Genomic DNA, 21,352 nt, shown 5'->3' on the forward strand with positions numbered 1-21,352 from the left:
CCTGCGGATGGGCACAGCCTTGTCTGTGAGACAGACTCTTGCCAAAGAAGGACCCTGATGACTGTCGTTCCCTCGACTGTGAGACTCACTCTTGATGGAAGCCCAGCCTCCCTGGACCTGTGTCCCCACGGTCACGTTGTCTGGTAGGTTCATTCCATGGGGCAGGGGCTGAGGTCTCCCCTTTCTTGCTGGAGGCCTGTGGGGAGCTATTCTCCACTCCCAGGGGTCCCCAAGTTCTCCACGGTGGGCCCTCCACAATAGGTTGGCTCCCTTAAAGCTGGTGGGAGAATCTCTATATATGAGACCCAATCTTACATAACATGGTGTCACACCGACATGAGGGTGGCCCCCCATCCTATTCGGAGTCCTGCCCACTCTCAAGAGAGGGGGTTATTCAAGATGTGTGCCCCGGGGTGGGAGTCTTGGGGCCACCCTAGAACTCTGCCCACACAGCAGGCCCCCAAGACAAATGCACGTTCTTGCCTCTAACTTGGCCTTCGTTTCTCAACAGTGATCTCCATCCCTCATCTGCCTAACAGTCCTTTGAATCTCTGACACTTTACATGTGATCTGGTCCAGGATAGCGGAACTCTTCAGCCAATTTTAGACCCTTTCCTGCAGAAGTCCCGTCCTTCCCTGCAGCCTGACCGTGTCGTGTAGTGATTCCGCCTCCCTTCCTGGGCCGTGTTCTGTGATGTATACATCATCTCGTGACAGTTGGCAACGTACTCCGTCTCAGGGTGCTGACACCAGGTGACTCCGGGCCGTGGGTGAAGGTCAGCACTACTTGTCTTGCCGAGAGTGTGTTTGGACACTGTCCTGGCCCATGCCGCTGGCCTCTGGTTAGCACTCATGCACATCTTTATTTAACCCCCACTGGAACATCACGCGCTATGGGCTGGGAATCGGGAGACGTGGGCAGCGGGTCCCCTGAGCTGTGCTGGAGGCCAGCCTCCTGCAGTCTTGTGCTTCTCCTGCTGGCAGACTCCCCGCTGATTCATCTTCAGTGTCTGAATTGTGTTCCCTGCCATTTCTACAACAGAAGACACCAGAGCTGGTGGTTTGAAACACAGGCACAGAGAAGCAGCGGCAGCGTGGACTGGCCAGGGCGCAGTTCCCAAACCTGGACAGATGCCGCCATAAAGTGGAAACTGTCAGCAGGCGTCCACCCCCGGCAGTGGTCCGAGGCTGCCGCCTGGCTGGCTGACACGTGGGCATCCCACGTGGCACTGTTTGCACCTACAGGTGTCACTGCTGGAGGGACGACAGTTCCAGTGAGGCTGCAGATCAAAGGGGAGACACTGGTACCCTCTCTGCAGCCACATAAACCAGGCCCTTCCTGTCATAGTTGTTTTCAAGGTTCTCCCAGAAAAATAACCTTGTTTTAAAACCCCAAAGAATCGTGCCAGCACAAGTAGCAAAATGACGACCTCACCCTTGTCGCCTTTGGGGGTGGTCATCTCGTGCCTGGACGACCACAGTGGCCTCCTGATGGCTCCCCGTCCCCCAGCGTCATTTTCCCTTGACCCGCAGCCCCCATCTTTCCATGAGCCCTCAGACCAACGGGTCGGCCACTCGGCCAGCACCCAGGGCTCTTGGGTCTGGCTCCAGCTGTCCACCCAGCGTCCTGTCCAGCTGAGCGGCCCTGAGCGCCCCCCACCAGCGAGGGTCCCCGACGGTGCCCACGCCGGGCGGCTGACCCCTACACCCCTCCACCCGCGGGGCACGGCATGGTGACACCCTCTCGGAAGCCACCACAAGGTGACCCTTCCCCGGATGACACCGGCTCCAACCTCAGCCCCACCTTCACGGAAACCTCTCCGAAGGCCAAGGAGTGGGCCCTGCGTTGCTCCTGGGGAAAGGGACCCCGTTAAGTAACGTGCTCTGAGAGCGTTGGGTTAAGGCTAAAAAGCGAGATAATAATGCAAGTCCCGTGGGTACCACGGGGCCATGGCCGTCCCCTCGGGGTCCTGCCCCCAGGCTGGGCACCCAAAGGAGGCAGGCATGCTTCGTCTCTGAAACCAAAGGCTGTTTTGAGTGCTTGTCAAGCCTTGGGTCACAGAAAAGGCCAGGAGCCGAAGGGCGAGAGGAAGGCACCCGTCTGCCTGTCTGTCTGCCTGTACGTGCGGGTCGGACCCTCGGCTGGCATCCTCTCTCCCCTTGCTATCACCTCTGCTCTCTCCTGGTCTCAGGGAAATGGACCAAGGCCTCAGTCAGGAGGTGCGAAGGCCTCTCTCACCTGGGAAGGGGAGAAGCAGGTGTGGGAGCTCTGAGGGGGCACGAGGCCACTGGGGGGGGACCTGACATGCTGAGCCGTGCAGGAGGCCCAGAGGCCCCTGAAGACGGTCCTTGAATCTCCCTCCAGTCTGAGCCCACTGCCCTCTGCTTCCAGGGGCCGGAGACCGTGGCCACGGCCCCTCCGTGCATTTGCCCAAGTTTGCCCTCCTGGCTTCTCTACCTCCAGCCCCCACCCTCGCCCCAACACCACCTCCCTCCGTCGGCGCTCACCCCACCCCTCCCGAGCCCAGACCCCCTCCCTGCCCACTACCTCTCCCTCCGGGGCCACCCTGCCTGAGCGCCCGGACCCCGCCGCCCTGACACGGCGGGTCACGTGTGAGGACGTGTCCAGCATCCTCCGGTCCTCTGCTCTGTCCTCACGCCGCCTGCAGGCTCCGCTGATGACAGAGGGCGTGTTGCTTGTAATTAGCACTCCCGCCATCACCCTCTTTATCCAATTTCCTGGAACGCACAGCTGTGTCTTCAATCTCTGGCTCTGGAGCTCCTGACAATTAAAGGCGGCTTGAGGTGGACACAGCACAGGATGAAGTGAGCAGGCTGTGCTCCGGGCTCACCCTGGGCGGGAGGCGGTGTCATCTCCGGGACCATCTAGAAGCAGCCGCGGGAACGGAGCTTGGGTGACGGCGGCGCATTGGGGGGGTGACGCCAGGCATGCGGGACACGGACACGTGGAGGGAGAAGAACGGTGCATCAATGGGCAGGTGGCCCCTGGGGGCCCCAGGCCGCCGTGCCCCCAGGGAACCGTGGAGACTCACGCAGAACACGCTGGAATCTGCCAGCAGTTCGTCCCACCGAAGGCGGGGAAGTGGAGGTTCACCTCCTGCTCCCACCCTCCCTGGTGGAGCGCTGCCCCTGGAGATGCTCAATCCCTAAATTTAGAGGGGGGAGTGGTCGGCATGTGGAAGGTTCCCCTGAGCCCAGGTGAGCCAGGTGACCCACAGGTGATCCAGAAGTGAGAAAGGGGCCGCGTGCTTCCCCCAAACTCCAGAACATGTCGATGCCCACCCTCAACTCCTAGCGCTCATGGTATTTTGCCAATTTTGGTGCTTTTTTTGGGTATTTTGATTGATAAATAAAACTTTGCACTGTTATTCCACCGTATCTCAGCTAAAACTTCTCTTTCACATTAGGGATAGTTATAACCCCTTTCTAGGCATTACAGTGGGTGGTCCACAACTCCCCCAAGGTCATCTTCATGATTAGACCGCGGTCTACTCACTAATAGAGAGGTGACCACAGTAATATCTGCAGAGCTGAATCGCCAAAGGCCACGGCAGTTAACTCAGGAAAGAGAAACCACAGCATAAAAACCAAGAGAAAACCCAAATCAAAGGAAAAGAAGAATGAGAGTCAAAAAATAATAAATAGTAAATATTTATACTTCTTACTATTCAGTGCTGGTGGAGCACACTGGTCAAACACTGCTGGGAGAATACATTGTAAGAAAACGACTTTTTCCAAACAATTTGGTAATACAGGTCAAATGTTGACAGCGTGTAGGAAACAATCCTACACACAAAAAAACCAACATTAATGCATCGATATGGTCATCAGAGTGTTATTTAAACTAGCAAAACTGGGCAATAAACTAAATAAATGAAAAAAGGGATTTTTGAACTGACAATGAATCGACTACTATACCCTCATCAAAAATGTTCCCAAAGGTTTATAGTAATATTTTAAAAATGGGTAAAAGGAGAAAACAGTATACCAATGTATAAGTTAGGTTGAACCTTATGAAATTGACTATATTAAAAAACTTTGGTTCAGCCATGTTCAACTACAGTTCAATCTTAGTTATACTATATAATACAAATGTTTATTTTTGCTATTTCTTTAAAATCTGTTTCTAGAAAGAAAGACTGGAAGGAAATGTACCCACTGATGATAATAATTGTCTCTTAGGGTTGGGTTTCAGGTGATTTTTTTCTTATTTCTATTCTTTGTATTTTGCAATTTTCCTATAATGAGCATGTGTTCTTTTGAGAGCACGATTTTATTTTATTAGTTGTATGTGCCTGGTGAGACTTTGAAGAGCTGCCATCGGAACATGAAGCGGATAAACTTCCCAAGGAGCAAAGATTCACCTCGTGGAAGAGACCCTGCAGGTGTCCACAACTCACGAGCTACAGCTCAGGCACCTCACCTCCAGAGCCATCTCACCTGTGATGTGTACCTGCACCTGAGGGTGACCGAAACCCTTCCCCACATGTCTTGGCCCAAGTGCCGCTACAGCCCTAGGCAACACCACTTATGCATCTGGGTGAAGGAGCACCGGACATCCCCCATGAGGGAGGGGGTCTTCCTGCCACATGGGAGAAGATGCAGCTTCCCTGATTGTGGGAGGACACCTGGTAAAGAGCCTCTCCTTCATTTGGACCAACTTTGCACCAAAAACCTCAGGGTGGACGCCTGTCTTAGCGCAGAGAGAGACCACTGTGGCTGGGCTGGCGAGGGCCTGCGGCCTGTGAGTTCCATATTTCAACACAGACTCGGACCCAAGTCCAGGGGTCTCAGCTGCAGAGCTGGCCACTGTGCCAGTCCGTCTCCCCAAGGCTGCCCGCTGCTGGGAAGCTGGCTGGGGGTCACTCGCAGAGGGACTCTGGAGTGCCTGAATCAAGGTCCAGGGTGATGGAAGAGTCTTTCTTTCTCGGAGCCTGGGAAAGCCACTTCCAAGGGATACTTTGCAGAAGGAAGACACCTTCGATAAAATGCCTCTAATGCATTTATCTAAATAGACAGGGTTAAATTAATCCTCTGCTACTCAATGAATCCTGCCCCTTTATAGACCAAAGTTTAAAGAAAACCCTACTGTGGTTTATACTAGTGAAACAATATAAAAACAAAACCTTCCACTTACATATTTCAAAACCACAAAACCGAAGGCCCCTTCCCCAAGCCATAATCCCCATGGAATGCCCCAAACCATATGCCCTTTTAAAACTACCAGAAATCCACACACCTAGTGCCATCATTCTATAAGCACATGAGTTTCTGAGCTGAAGCACTGAGCAAATGCAATAAAAAATCTTATTAATCACCCAACCTATGAAAAACGTGACCTTTCTCGGCCGCATTTTTAAGCAACTGGAAATCTGATGGGCTTAGCTATCAACCCCTCTTGAGCACGAGTAACTCATAGAATCTGCGGCACACTTTATAAAGTCCAGAAGTCATAAACGCTGCCTTTGCTTTACGACATCAGCAGTGCATTCAGGTTGGCCTTTTTTCTTCATGAGCAGCATACGGGCTTCTTCTGAAACCCTTGTAAGATAGGGGTCTAGGCTTCACCCCAGTCTCTCTCCAGAGAAAACCCAGAGCACTGGAGTTGGTGCCTCCCATTCCCAGGGTGTTTTTGCTGAGGCTCATGCATGAGTACCTAAGAATCAAAGGCTGAATGGAATCACCCACCTCAACGAGGCAAGAACACACTGAAAATCTCCTGAGTAAAACTGCTCAGCTGAGGCCACTGGGATACATTCAGAGACTCACATCCTTGGGAAGGAGAGGGCGGAGTCTCCGGCAGCCCTGATCTCCCACGTGGGTTAGTCTGATGTTGTGTTGGTAAGATGCGCCTGGTTGGTTTCCAAGACAAAGAGGTGGAAAACTTGGCCACTGATGAGATGAACGCTGCATCTATTTCTCAAATGCTCACAATGCCATCACGTCTCACGGAGGACGGGCCATGTCTCCCAGTTAACTCCACTGGGACAGACTGGCTGGGTCCATTCAGATACTCGGAATTATGACTATTTCTGCACTGTCCTTGCAATCAGAAGAGGTGTGGCAGCACAACTCAGGAGTATCCCTCCCAGTGGGTTTGCAGAAGAGAATCTTATTCTCAGTGGCTCCGAGGGGAGAGGATCTGCTTTATCACATTCACGTGAGCGATGCCATAAGCCCTTTCGTGCAGATGCCTTGGGGCCACACGAGTGGCGGAGAAGGAAACAGAACAGCAGCTGCTCCAGGAGATAAACCCCCTTACCCAGGCTCATGGGCCCACTCTGGGATCAGTGCTGGGCCGGCCCGGGGCACGTGCAGCAAGACCAGCGCTCGGACACGAAGGGACTCCTGGGAAATCATTGAGCGCCTCCTGGGAGCCGGGCCCTGGGAACCCAACGGCGCGTTGGAGAGTCCCGCGTCTCCAGGAGCTGCGAGCCAGCACGGTGACTTGGCGATGTGGAAGGGACACAGAGCGGCCGTGTGGCATCATGTGTCAGCTGGAGAGCCAGGGAGGCGAGGGAGGGAGGGCCTCCCAGGGAAGGGACCCCGTGCCAAGAGTGGAAGGTCGGTGAGGGGGGCTGTGAGACAGCTGAGGGCGGCCACCAGGGATGGTGACCGGTGGTGACACTGGGTACAAGCCTCCAGGACCAGGAGGACACTGACAGCCATGGAATAAGCAACCCCGTCGAGTGGCAGTGACGACATCTAAATGGAGTCAAAGCCCTGTTGGCAGAACCCTCCCGGGGTGGCTGGAGAAGGGAACACGGGCACCGGACCCATTTCTCCGCTGTAGGAACAGAGGGGCTGGGCGGCCAGAGTTCGGAGCTCCGGCCTGTGTTCCTGGCCTCCTCTCCTTAGCCAGGCAGTGACACTGGCTTTGTCTGCCCATCTTTGCTGTTGAAGTGGGAAGGCTGAGAACGGGGTGAGGGCCGAGGAATGGGCGAAGGGAGAGGTCGGCCGGAGCCCTTTCCCAACTGCCACGCGGAGTCTTCGGTGGGTCGGGCAGGGAGCCCACACCACACACACAAACACACACACACAAGCATGTACACTCACAGGTGCACACATACACACACACACAGACACACCTCTCACAAGAGAGTCAGTTGTTTCAAGGCTATTTCATCCTGCAGGATTTGTTTAATCAAATCATCTCTATGTCTTGGTAAAAAAAAAAAAAAAGGAAAGTTGCATGGGGAGGGAGTCTTTGTTTAGAAATAAAATTTTAGCCTAGTAAATATAGTTTTTAAAATTATGTCTTTTTACAAAAACACGCCCTCCCTCTACACCAGGGACCACTCCAGTATGCGTGTGCGTTCACGGCCTTCCCATCTTGCACTTCTGGGTTACTCGGCATATATGTGAATATAGGCTTAATCCATTGCATCGCAGTTTTAAGCTCACAAGCCTACTTTTCCTTCCAGGTCCTTGCGCCAAGAGCTGTATTTTATTTTTGAGTGAGTCTCTAGATAGATAGAGCAATGCATGCATTAAAATTCATGGTGCAGAGGAAGAGAGGTCTCCCACGGAAGGTGCCTGAGATAATCTCCTTCTTACGCCTAACTCTTAAGCGCTGGCACCGTTTAAGTTTCCCTGTAGCCCCAGGGCCTCACCCTGCCCAGGTGCCAGCGCTGCTCAGACCCCCTGCTCTGGGGGAGAGGAGGTCTCCCCAGGCCACCCCCCACCTCAGTTCCCAGCTGCACCTGCTCTGGGAGAGGCCGTGCGGGAAGCAGCCTTGGGTGGGTGCTGACTGCAGAGGGAATTTGCTTTTGAATTCCCAAGGCCATTTCCAGTGTTCATTACAATTACCATTACACACCGGTTCCTATTACTGCCTTCTGCGTTCGGTCTCATTTTATGAAGAAAGCCAACTGGGCTAAACTATTGTATCGGGCTCATTTTATACCCAAAAGCCAAAACAGGAAATAAAAGTCATTGGAAGGAGATTCAATTATAAACTGTTTTTTCCTCCTCAATTCAAAATGAGATTCAGAAGTCAACTACAATTAAGACATCCCAGGTGTACGAAAACCTTTGGGTTGATCCAGAGGTGTACAAGTCCCTCCCCAAGTGAAGTGGAGGGCTCGTCCCTCTGGGGGTGTGGACCCCGGAAGCCAGCAGGGCTCCAGCAGGAAGGCCATCAACACAGACCAATCATTTCTCCACATGGCCCCGGGGACCGTCCCTTCCAGGTGACCCACACCTGTTCACCTCTCAGCCGCTTCCTTGGACAGGTGGCGACAGCTACCCCGCGATGCATCACACCCTTCAAACCTCCTTTCCCTTTTAGGACAAGAAGCAGGATTCATTTCCCTTTGCTTTGGCCTCACATCACGTGGCCCCTGAGTGTCAGGCAGCGTGACTGCGGGCTCGGTGAGGAAGGGGAGGGGTCTTGGGCTGGGGGAGAGTAGCTCCGCCACCCCCACTGAGGAGCGCTATCATGTGGCATCCTTACCCCTCTCTCCAGGAGCATGTCTCGGAAGTGGGTCACCCGCTCCTCCAGGGGCAGAAGAATCTGGGGCGGCGGCGTCTTGGCACCCGTGTCTTTTCTCTCTGCCTCCTCGGGCCCGGGACTCACATGGCCTTCCGTCCTTCAGGGCACAAGACACAGAGAGTCAAACGTGACCTTGGAGACCCAACTGCTTCTCACTGCAAGCTTTCAAAACCCTCTGGGTAACCCTGTAAGGGGCAAAGATTCTTTGGACACATGGCAAAGCTTGGAACAGTCAGCCCAGAAAAGCAGAGATTTTGCTCTTGGGATGTAAACAGCATTGCTGCCTTTGGGGCGGAAAGTTGAGACTGAAGCCCTAACAGGATGGACACCCTCGGGAGGGAAGGCGACGGTGGGAGCCCGAGGGCCGAGGGCACCCCGCTGGGCCACCAGGAAGGAGGCTGTGAGTCCCTCACCGTTTCACCGCCAGAGACCGGTCGTCACCCGAGGGAATGGAGCGAGCCTGTCACTTGAACCAAGCGGTGGAGCTTCAACCTGGTTCCGCTTTTGTTTTTAGATACTGTTTCATTTCGGATAAATGCATGGAAGACATTTACGGGGAGACTATTCTATCAACACTCAGGGGACAGAAAACATTGTTCTGATGTCTAACCTGCAAGGGAGATTTCAGTGACAGCGGGGAGACGGGATGCCACCTGGGCGATCTGCACAGGGACGGGGACAGCTGGGCAACGTGAGCCCAGAGACGGTCCGTCCCCCTCCACAGGGGTGGCCGTAGCCACGGCCCGGACACAAGGGGCAGGGAGGAGGAGGGCCCAGCGTGGGCCCAGGGCAGGGGCCAGGCAGGGCAGCTGGGAGGAGGGAGAGAGCCTGCTTTTACGAAGCACCAGCCCGGCAACTTGCATCATTTTATTTAACTGGCCATTTGATAGATCTCTTTATGGTTCTACACCTTCTTCTGAAAGCATCTGGAAACCTCCTTCTAAAGCACCTTGACGTTTGCTGCTGGAAGAAATCATCTGGCCAGATGCAGACGCGGTTACCCCCACTCCTGTCCCTCCTGCTCCCCAGCCTGGTAGTGGGGTCTGCCCAGCCCCACCCCCGGTCTCCTCCCAGGCAGCCTGTTCTCAGCCATGATGCACAGACCGGACCTCGACCGCCTAGAGAGCAGCCCTGCTTAGACACCCAGACCCCTCTGCGGGGCCTCCTCCTGGCCTAGCCCTGCCCCCCCAGGACCAGGGCCCTCGGGCAGTGACTTCAACAGGCTGGTGCAAACCTGATCCTGAGGCCACCTTTCTGACATGCGCTCAGGTCAAGTGAGGATGTCAAACCTAAAAAGCAGCCCTCTGGGAAGCACTGGGACTTAGTGTCTCCTGCATCCGGGACAGCGTCCTAAGTGCTTGGAGGTCCAGAACAGCAGGGCACACACACTTCAAAAGCCTGGCACTTCCCTCCCTCTTTGCAAAACCAACCTCAACCCGGGAATTGCAGGGTTGAAGGTGCTCACGCCACGCACATCCGGGTTTTCTGATGTAGGTCAAGATCAGGGCTCTGGCCCGGGTGCTTTGTTCCTGGGGGACTTTGGCAGTGTCTGGAGACATCTGTGGCTGTCACCACTGGGAAGGTGCTCCGGCACATAGGAACAGAGGCCAGTGATACACAGGAAGATCTGGGCACATCTGCACTCCCGCGTTTCGGGAGAAGGAGACGGACCGTTCAGGTCCTACAGTCACTTAACGGCTCAACCAGGGCAGCCCCACCTCCTGACGCCCACCAAATCTGCAGCTTTTCCACCTCTGTCCAGGGTGCTGTGAAAATATGCAGGCTACCAATTTGGGGACATGATGAGAACATGGTATACCATGTGCTACGTCTAACAAGGGTTTTCACGCATCAGGGTTATAACGTGGATTAATCAAACCTCATACAAAATGTGCAAAGAAAAAAACCTGCTCGCTCAGCCCAGTAGGGAATCTTATTTATAGACCAACTAACTATTGCAGGAGAACTTACATTCTTCGTTTCTCGTGCAATTATGCGGAATTTTGAAAAAAGAAAATTATCAGTGGATTTGCCATTGAATCACACTCCAAAGGGTATGATTAGGATTTCTTTGTAATACATTTTCATTAGTTAAAAATAGAAGCGTGGAAACAAGCCTCGCATTGTTGTAACTTGAAATAAGATTAATAGGAACGTTGTGAGCATGGCAATGATCACGGATTACAGCTTATTCCACAAAATATTGTGTTCAGAACCACTGGGCACCTTCCAGACTGCAAAGCTATTGGTTCAATTAGAATTAATCAAAAGCAAATGAAAACTTGCTAAATATATTTTCAATATTCTTATGGCTGAAAAATTTTGGTACAAAAAGTAAATTCTGGGAGGAGCTTCAAGATGGCGGAAGAGTAAGACGTGGAGATCACCTTCCTCCCCACAAATACATCAGAAATACATCTACACGTGGAACTGCTCCTATAGAACACCCACTGAACACTGGCAGAAGACGTCAGACCTCCCCAAAGGCAAGAAACTCCCCACGTACTTGGGTAGGGCAAAAGAAAAAAGAAATAACAGAGACAAAAGAATAGGGATGGGCCCTGCACCAGTGGGAGGGAGCCGTGAAGGAGGAAAGGTGTCCACACACTAGGAAGCCCCTTCGCGGGCAGAGACTGCGGGTGGCGGAGGGGGGAAGCTTCGGAGCCACGGAGGAGAGCGCAGCCACAGGGGTGCGGAGGGCAAAGCGGAGAGATTCCCGCACGGAGGATCGGTGCCGAGCAGCACTCACCAGCCCAAGAGGCTTGTCTGCTCACCCGCCAGGGCGGGCGGGGGCTGGGAGCTGAGGCTCGGGCTTTGGTCAGATCGCAGGGAGAGGACTGGGGTTGGTGGCGTGAACACAGCCTGAAGGGGTTAGTGCGCCACGGCTAGCCGGGAGGGAGACCGGGAAAAGTCTGCAGCTGCCGAAGAGGCGAGAGACTTTTTCTTGCCTCTCTGTTTCCTGGTGCGCGAGGAGAGGGGATTCAGAGCGCCGCCTAAATGAGCTCCAGAGACGGGCGCAAGCCGCGGCTATCAGCGTGGACCCCAGAGGCGGGCGCAAGCCGCGGCCATCAGCGCGGACCCCAGAGACGGGCATGAGACGCTAAGGCTGCTGCTGCCGCCACCAAGAAGCCTGTGTGCGAGCACAGGTCACTCTCCACACCGCCCCTCCCGGGAGCCTGTGCAGCCCGCCACTGCCAGGCTCCCGTGATCCGGGGACAACTTCCCCGGGAGAACGCACGGCGCGCCTCAGGCTGGTGCAACGTCACGATGCCTCTGACGCCGCAGGCTCGCCCCGCCTCCTCCGTACCCCTCCCTCCCCGCGGGCTGAGTGAGCCAGAGCCCCCGAAGCAGCTGCTCCTTTAACCCCGTCCTGTGTGAGTGGGAACAGACGCCCTCAGACGACCTACACGCAGAGGCGGATCCAAATCCAAAGCTGAGCCCCGGGAGCTGTGCGAACAAAGAAGAGAAAGGGAAATATCTCCCAGCAGCCTCAGAAGCAGTGGATTAAATCCCCACCATCAACTGCATGTACCTGCATCTGTGGAATACCTGAATAGACAACGAATCATCCCAAATTGAGGAGGTGGACTCTGGGAGCAGGATATATTAATTTTTCCCCTTCTCCTTTTTTTGTGAGTGTATATGTGTATGCTTCTGGGTGAGATTTCGTCTGTATAGCTTTGCTTTTACCATTTGTCCTAGGGTTCTGTCTGTCCTTTTTTTAAAGTATAGTTTTTAGCACTTGTTATCATTGGTGTATTTCTTTTTTGGTATAGTTGCTCTCTTCTTTCTTTCTTTTTTTTTATTACTTTTTAATTTTCTTTTAATAATTATTTTTTATTTTACAAACTTTATTTCATTTTATTTTATTTTATCTTCTTATTTCTTTCTCTCTTTCTTTCTTTTTTCCTCACTTTTATTCTGAGCCGTGTGGATGAAAGGCTCTTGGTGCTCCAGCCAGGCATCAGGGCTGTGCCTCTGAGGTGGGAGAGCCAAGTTCAGGACACTGGTCTACCAGAGACCTCCCAGCTCCACATAATATCGAACTGCAAAAATCTCCCAGAGATCTCCATCTCAATGCCAAGACCCAGCTCCACTCAACGACCAGCAAGCTACAGTGCTGGACACCCTCTGCCAAACAACAAGCAAGACAGGAACACAACCTCACCCATTAGCAGAGAGGCTGCCTAAGATCATAATAAGGTCACAGATACCCCAAAACACACCACCAGACGTGGACCTGCCCACCAGAAAGACAAGATCCAGCCTCATCCACCAGAACACAGGCACTAGTCCCCTCCACCAGGAAGCCTACACAACCCAAAGAACCAACCTTAGCCACTGGGGGCAGACACCAAAAACAATGGGAACTACGAACCTGCAGCCTGCGAAAAGGAGACCCCAAACACAGTAAGTCAAGCAAAATGAGAAGACAGAGAAACACACAGCAGATGAAGGAGCAAGGTAAAAACCCACCAGACCTAACAAATGAAGAGGAAATAGGCAGTCTACCTGAAAAAGAATTCAGAATAATGATAGTAAAGATGATCCAAAATCTTGGAAATAGAATGGAGAAAATACAAGAAACGTTTAACAAGGACATAGAAGAACTAAAGAGCAAACAATGATGAACAACACAATAAATGAAATTAAAAATTCTCTAAAAGGGATCAATAGCAGAAAAACTGAGGCAGAAGAATGGATAAGTGGCCTGGAAGATAAAATAGTGGAAATAACTACTGCAGAGCAGAATAAAGAAAAAAGAATGAAAAGAATTGAGGACAGTCTCAGAGACCTCTGGGACAACATTAAACGCATCAACATTCAAATTATAGGGGTCCCAGAAGAAGAAGAGAAAAAGAAAGGGACTGAGAAAATATTTGAAGAGATTATAGTTGAAAACTTCCCTAATATGGGAAAGGAAATAGTTAATCAAGTCCAGGAAGCATGGAGAGTGCCATACAGGATAAATCCAAGGAGAAACACGCCAAGAGACATATTAATCAAACTATCAAAAATTAAATACAAAGAAAAAATATTAAAAGCAGCAAGGGAAAAACAGCAAATAACATACAAGGGAATCCCCATAAGGTTAACAGCTGATCTTTCAGCAGAAACTCTGCAAGCCAGAAGGGAGTGGCAGGACATATTTAAAGTGATGAAAGGGAAAAACCTACAACCAAGATTACTCTACCCAGCAAGGATCTCATTCAGATTTGATGGAGAAATTAAAACCTTTACAGACAAGCAAAAGCTAAGGAATTCAGCCCCACCAAACCAGCTTTACAACAAATGCTAAAGGAACTTCTCTAGGCAGGAAACACAAGAGAAGGAAAAGACCTACAATAACAAACCCAAAACAATTAAGAAAATGGTAATAGGAACATACATATCGATAAGTAGATTAAATGTAAATGGATTAAATGCTCCAATCAAAAGACACAGACTGGCTGAATGGATACAAAAACAAGACCCGTATATATGCTGTTTACAAGAGACCCACTTCAGACCTAGGGACACATACAGACTGAAAGTGAGGGGATGGAAAAAGATATTCCATGCAAATGGAAATCAAAAGAAAGCTGGAGTAGCAATTCTCATATCAGACAAAACAGACTTTAAAACAAAGACTATTACAAGAGACAAAGAAGGACAATACAAAATGATCAAGGGATCAATCCAAGAAGAAGATGTAACAACTGTAAATATTTATGCACCCAACATAGGAGCACCTCAATACATAAGGCAAATACTAACAGCCATAAAAGGGGAAATTGACAGTAACACAATCATAGTGGGGGACTTTAACACCCCACTTTCACCAATGGACAGATCATGCAAAATGAAAATAAATAAGGAAACACAAGCTTTAAATGATGCATTAAACAAGGTGGACTTTATTGATATTTAGAGGACATTCCATCCAAAAACAACAGAATACACTTTATTCTCAAGTGCTCATGGAACATTCTCCAGGATAGATCATATCTTGGGTCACAGATCAAGCCTTGGTAAATTTAAGAAAATTGAAATTGTATCAAGTATCTTTTCTGACCACAATGCTATGAGACTACATATCAATTACAGGAAAAAATCTGTAAAAAATACAAACATGGAGGCTAAACAATACACTACTTAATAACCAAGAGATCACTGAAGAAATCAAAGAGGAAATCAAAAAATACCAAGAAACAAATGACAATGAAAACACGACAACCCAAAACCTATGGGATGCAGCAAAAGCAGTTCTAAGAGGGACGTTTATAGCAATACACTCCTACCTTAGGAAACAAGAAACATATCAAATAAACAACCTAACCTTACACCTAAAGCAATTAGAGAAAGAAGAACAAAAAAAAAAACCCCAAAGTTAGCATAAGGAAAGAAATCATAAAGATCAGATCAGAAATAAATGAAAGATCAATAAAACTAAAAGCTCGTTCTTTGAGAAAATAAACAAAATTGATAAACCATTAGCCAGACTCATCAAGAAATAAAGGGACACAAATCAATAGAATTAGAAATGAAAAAGGAGAAGTAACAACTGACACTGCAGAAATACAAAGGATCATGAGAGATTACTACAAGCAACTATATGCCAATAAAATGGACAACCTGGAAGAAATGGACAAATTCTTAGAAATGCACAACCTTCCGAGACGGAACCAGGAAGAAATAGAAAGTATGAACAGACCAATCACAAGCACTGAAATTGAAACTGTGATTAAAAATCTTCCAACAAACAAAAGCCCAAGACCAGATGGCTTCACAGGCGAATTCTATCAAACATTTAGAGAAGAGCTAACACCTATCCTTCTCAAACTCTTCCAAAATATAGCAGAGGGAGGAACACTCCCAAACTCATTCTACAAGGCCACCATCACCCTGATACCAAAACCAGACAAAGATGTCACAAAGAAAGAAAACTACAGGCCAATATCACTGATGAACATAGATGCAAAAATCCTCAACAAAATACTAGCAAACAGAATCCAACAGCACATTAAAAGGATCATACACCATGATCAAGTGGGGTTTATCCCAGGAATGCAAGGATTCTTCAATATACGCATATCAATCAATGTGATACACCATATTAACAAATTGAAGGAGAAAAACCATATGATCATCTCAATAGATGCACAGAAATATTTCAACAAAATTGAACGCCCATTTATGATAAAACCTCTCCAGAAAGTGGGCCTAGAGAGAACCTACCTCAACATAATAAAGGCCATATATGACAAACCCACAGCAAACATCATTCTCAACGGTAAAAAGCTGAAAGCATTTCCTCTAAAATCAGGAATGAGACAAGGATGTCCACTCTCACCACTATTATTCAACATAGTTTTGGAAGTCCTAGCCACGGCAATCAGAGAAGAAAAAGGAATAAAAACAATACAAATTGGAAAAGAAGTAAAACTGTCACTGTTTGCAGATGACATGATACTATACATAGAGAATACTAAAAATGCCACCAGAAAACTACTAGAGCTAATCAATGAATTTGGTAAAGTTGCAGGATACAAAATTAATGCACAGAAATCTCTTGCATTCCTATACACTAATGATGAAAAATCTGAAAGAGAAATTATGGAAACACTCCCATTTACCATTGCAACAAAAAGAATAAAATACCTAGGAATAAACCTACCTAGGGAGACAAAAGACCTGTATGCAGAAAACTATAAGACACTGATGAAAGAAATTAAAGATGATACCAACAGATGGAGAGATATACCATGTTCTTTGACTGGAAGAATCAATATTGTGAAAATGACTATACTACCCAAAGCAGTCTACAGATTCAATGCAATCCCTATCAAATTACCAATGGCATTTTTTATGGAACTAGAACAAATCATCTTAAATTTGTATGGAGACACAAAAGACCCCGAATAGCCAAAGCAGTCTTGAGGGAAAAAAACGGAGCTGGAGGAATCAGACTCCCTGACTTCAGACTATAATACAAAGCTACAGTAATCAAGACAATATGGTACTGGCACAAAAACAGAAACATAGATCAACAGAACAAGATAGAAAGCCCAGAGATAAACCCACGCACCTATGGTCAACTAATCTATGACAAAGTAGGCAAAGATATACAATGGAGAAAAGACAGTCTCTTCAATAAGTGGTACTGGGAAAACTGGACAGCTACATGTAAAAGAAAGAAATTAGAATACTCCCGAACACCATACACAAAAATAAACTCAAAATGGATTCAAGACCTAAATGTAAGACTGGACACTATAAAACTCTTAGAGGAAAACATAGGAAGAACACTCTTTGACATAAATCACAGCAAGATCTTTTTTGATCCACCTCCTAGAGTAATGGAAATAAAAAGAAAAATAAACAAATGGGACCTAATGAAACTTCAAATCTTTTGCACAGCAAAGGAAACCATAAACAAGACGAAAAGACAACCCTCAGAATGGGAGAAAATATTTGCAAATGAATCAACGGACAAAGGATTAATCTCCAAAATATATAAACAGCTCATTCAGCTCAATATTAAAGAAACAAACAACCCAATCCAAAAATGGGCAGAAGACCTAAATAGACATTTCTTCAAAGAAGACATAGAGATGGCCAAGAAGCACATGAAAAGATGCTCAACATCACTAATTATTAGAGAAATGCAAATCAAAACTACAATGAGGTATCACTTCACACCAGTTAGAATGGGCATCATCAGAAAATCTACAAACAACAAATGCTGGAGAGGGTGTGGAGAAAAGGGAACCCTCTTGCACTGTTGGTGGGAATGTAAATTGATACAGCCACTATGGAGAACAATATGGAGGTTCCTTAAAAAACTAAAAATAGAATTACCATATGACCCAGCAATCCCACTACTGGGCATATACCCAGAGAAAACCGTAATTCAAAAAGACACATGCACCCCAATGTTCATTGCAGCACTATTTACAATAGCCAAGTCATGGAAGCAACCTAAATGTCCATCGACAGACGAATGGATAAAGACGGTGTGGTACATATATACAATAGAATATTACTCAGCCATAAAAAGGAACGAAATTGAGTCATTTGTTGAGACGTGGATGGATCTAGACACTATCATACAGAGTGAAGTAAGTTAGAAAGAGAAAAACAAATATCGTATATTAACGCATGTATGTGGAACCTAGAGAAATGGTACAGATGAACTGGTTTGCAGGGCAGAAGTTGAGACACAGATGTAGAAAACAAACGTATGGACAGCAAGGGGGGAAAACCACAGTGGGGTGGGGATGGTGGTGTGCTGAATTGGGCGATTGGGATTGACATGTATACACTGATGTGTATAAAACTGATGACTGATTAAAAAAAAAAAAAAAGTTAAAAGGGACTTCTCTGGTGGTCCACTGCAGAGGGCCCGGGTTTGATCCCTGCTCGGGGAACTAAGAGCCCATGAGCCATGCAGCACGGTCGAAAAAAAAAAAAAAGTTAAAAATGGGCAAATCAACTCTGACCTCTTCATTGGGCATATTGAGCAATTTTCACTGTGTTGGGCCTTTTCCAGCACCATGTCTGACAGTGGAATAAACTCACAGCCGCTCTCTGTCTCCCCTCCCACCATATTAAGATCTCTTTGCCTTACTAGAAGTCATCTCAGCTGGGCCTTTTGAATTTGTCTGAGCTGCCTCTTCCCCCGGCGCTCATTTCTCTGTGGCCTGTCCCTGTGCTGACAGCAAATCTCTCACCCTCCTCCATCCTCTTCAGGACCAGCCTCCGTCCCCATCACTGGGGCAGCAAACGTCAAGCTGAGCACGCTTTCCGGCAGAAGGCGTCGCAAGACTGAACAGAGTTAAACCATTAATTACCACAAACAGAGGCCAAATACATGGAGATACGACGAAAGACTCTCAGATGACTCCACAGTTATACCTCCAAGGGGCTGTACAGAATGGGCCAAAATTCTTGATAACCAGTCTTGGGAAGAGGATGGTGGGTCGATGTGAGATGTACTCCCCGCCTGGCGACGTTTCTCTGTGTCCCTGCGATGAGGTGCAACAAACCTCTGGCAAACCATAATCACAAAATAAATAAGGATTAACTCGATTACACGGAAGGATTGCTGAAGACAGACCCGCCATCTGCAAGGAGGCACGTCTCCTCCAATGCCCTCTTCCTAGAGTCCTCTGCTCCCTTGAGAAATCTGTCAAAATCCTACTTGATATTTAAGACTCAACTGACACGTCACCTCCCCGATTGCCTGATGTCCCCATGGCCTTGTCGAAGTCCCTGAACTGCTTTATCACGGATACAGCACTGGCCGGGATGCAATAGCTCCGGTGTTGATGGGAATCTCAGAGACCTGACCCCTGGGCCGTCCCTGCCCAGGGCAGGAACTCAAATCAAACAGCAGCTACTGCTCCAAACATGCAGAGACCCAGGCTTGTCCACCCAGAGACCCTAAGGAGAAGCCGGGGGCCCAGGGAGGCATGGGAATCAGGCAGCGTGCCCGGCCCCGGTGCAGGGGCGGCAGAAGGTCCCCGTGCCCAGGGGGAGGGGCTACAGCTCAGCCATGTTCTCATGAGATCACCAGATTGTCAGTTCAAAAAGAAAGGGCCAGAAAGGAGTAGTGACATGGTGGGACATGGGGCAGGAGACAGAGATATTTCTGCAGCTACGAGCTGGCAGCAGGGTGCTTCCAGCCGAGGAGACGGTGCGATTCCCGGGGTACCGCATTGCAGTACTCTCGCCGGGAAGAGCACATCTCACTGTGGTCACCTGACACGCCATTAAGACACCCTTTCTCCTGGGCTAGAGCATCTAGGGGCATGGAACGGCACCTAACTGACCTGTGTCCCCTGGTCCCCCGACCCCCTCCACACACAAGATGGGTGGCAATAGACCTGTGTTCAATTCTTGTCCTAGAGAGAGGACGTGGTAGATGGGGGAGGGGCAGGAGTAGTTATAATCTGGGAATGCGGTCGTTTATTTTTTCCTCCATCTGCTTTGCCTGCTTTCCCGGGGCCATGACCTTTCATGGAAGGGCCAAGCCTCCTTCTTCTGCAATCAGTTGGCAGGTGATGTGAGCCTCACACTGTTCCTGAAAGTCTCCATCCCACCAGGGAGAAGGGGGCCTTGGGAAGCTCCCAGATGTGTCCCGTCTGGACCAGACTGGGAACCTGGCATACAATACACTGCATACAGCAGGCACTTAGCATCTGATAAATTACTGGTCAGAACCTCAGGACTGGAGACGAAACAAGGTCTCCTGTCTTTCCATCTGGGAGTGGCTTGGTGCCACTCCGTGGGCAGGAGAAAGACCTGCCTGTGGGTGGGCGCCATGCTGGATTAGATGGTCATCAGGGGCTGGGAAGGCCCCCAGGTCCCCAGCAAATGCTGGACATTTGGGCATGCTCTCAACTGCTGAATGAAGCCTCAAAGAAGATTCTACAACAGGCCCCTCCCTCATGCAAGGGAGGACAGACTTATGATGGATTCATCTCAGAGGTCACGTGCCTGCTGCCAGCAAGCAAGGGCCCCAGGAATGCCCGGCCAGGTCTCCTTCCTATTGGTATGTGAGGATACGTGGTACGTGGTAACAGCTGAAGGCCAAGTGCTACTGAACAACAGGGCCAAAGGCAGTGAAAGGCAGGCTGAAAAAGAACCAGTGAAGACACTCTAGGGTCAGGGGCTCTAGAACCGATTCTAGGTTGGCCGCCTAGTGGTCAGATTTCAGATTTATCTCCATGTGGGTGAAAAGTTTCACGGAAACTGGAAAGAGAACTTGGCCTATTCACCCAAACCCTAGGAAACAACACCTGCCATAGTACACGAGGGTGTGATGCACGGGTCTCAGGATTAATGCTGATATCTGGTCTCCCTTCTCAGAGATTCATGTTTTATAATCCTTTTTTGCAGAGAAAATAAATGCCAGGTAATATTTATGCTTCAGTCTGAAAGGACAAATTAAAATCCCATGACAAATGACTGTGCACACAGTCTTCTCATGGGCAGGTATTAATGAGGCGTCCATCCCAGGTAGGATGTCCTAATGACACAGGGCACAGACTCCGTACGGTTTATAAAACCGCAGGTTTCTATAGAAACTAAAATCATGAACTATGTACAGAGACTAACTTACAAGGCAAGTGGATGTTAATAATTCATTTTCCATGCATGTCCAGGGCCACAAAGAGACGCACACTGCCCTATCTTATGAAGAAATCCAGACTCCGGCACTGGCATTGGAGTGTAGATCATTCTCTTGTTATCTTGGGACACATCAAAGATATAATTTTATAGCAATCTTAATTTGGATTCACATACTTTCTAGCATTACCTTAGAGCATTTCAGAGGAGCCATGCTCTTACTTTCTCAACAGCTAATTTTTCTGGGATTCTGGAAATCATGTAAATGGAAGTGAAAGAGCTGGTCTCACGGTTCATGTGAGGACAGGGCCCAGCACGCTGGCCCCTCCTTGCTGCCCACACTCACTGACCATCCTTTGCCTTTGCACCTCGGGTGGCGGCAGCAGCTGTCTGACTGTGAACAGAGTGTTTCCTTTCCTCTCTCACAGTTGACTCTCTCTAGGTGTGGGCTTGATCTGGGGACAGGCTCAGGGGTGGCGGCTACAAAACCTCCAGACACTAGATTGTTTGGTCTTGTCCTGTCTTTTGGATGGTGGTGTTCTTTGTTTGTCCTAGACAGATGCCCCCTGCCCCAGGTGGCCCCCAGGTGGGATGCAGAATTGCAGGTGGATGGATCACAGTCTCACAGCTCTGTGAGGGCACCCTGGTGTCACGGATGGGCATGGGGGCTGGGGACTACCTCCTCAGGCTGCCCCCAAATCCTTAAAGATGCAGCCTGGTCCA

At 49.2% G+C, this 21,352-nt stretch overlaps 1 protein-coding gene across 1 annotated transcript in view; it reads right to left on the minus strand.

Moving 5' to 3' along the window:
• The window catches only part of TCERG1L (transcription elongation regulator 1 like), a 192,972-nt gene that overhangs the window by 12,152 nt on the left and 159,468 nt on the right, over nt 1-21,352 (minus strand). The window contains exon 9 of the mRNA XM_082407393.1: nt 8,477-8,612. Coding sequence (XP_082263519.1) covers nt 8,477-8,612 — 136 coding nt within the window. The remainder of the gene's footprint in view (nt 1-8,476; nt 8,613-21,352) is intronic.

This window comes from Balaenoptera borealis, assembly GCF_965194805.1.
Source record: "Balaenoptera borealis genome assembly, chromosome: 10".
NCBI lineage: Eukaryota > Metazoa > Chordata > Mammalia > Artiodactyla > Balaenopteridae > Balaenoptera > Balaenoptera borealis.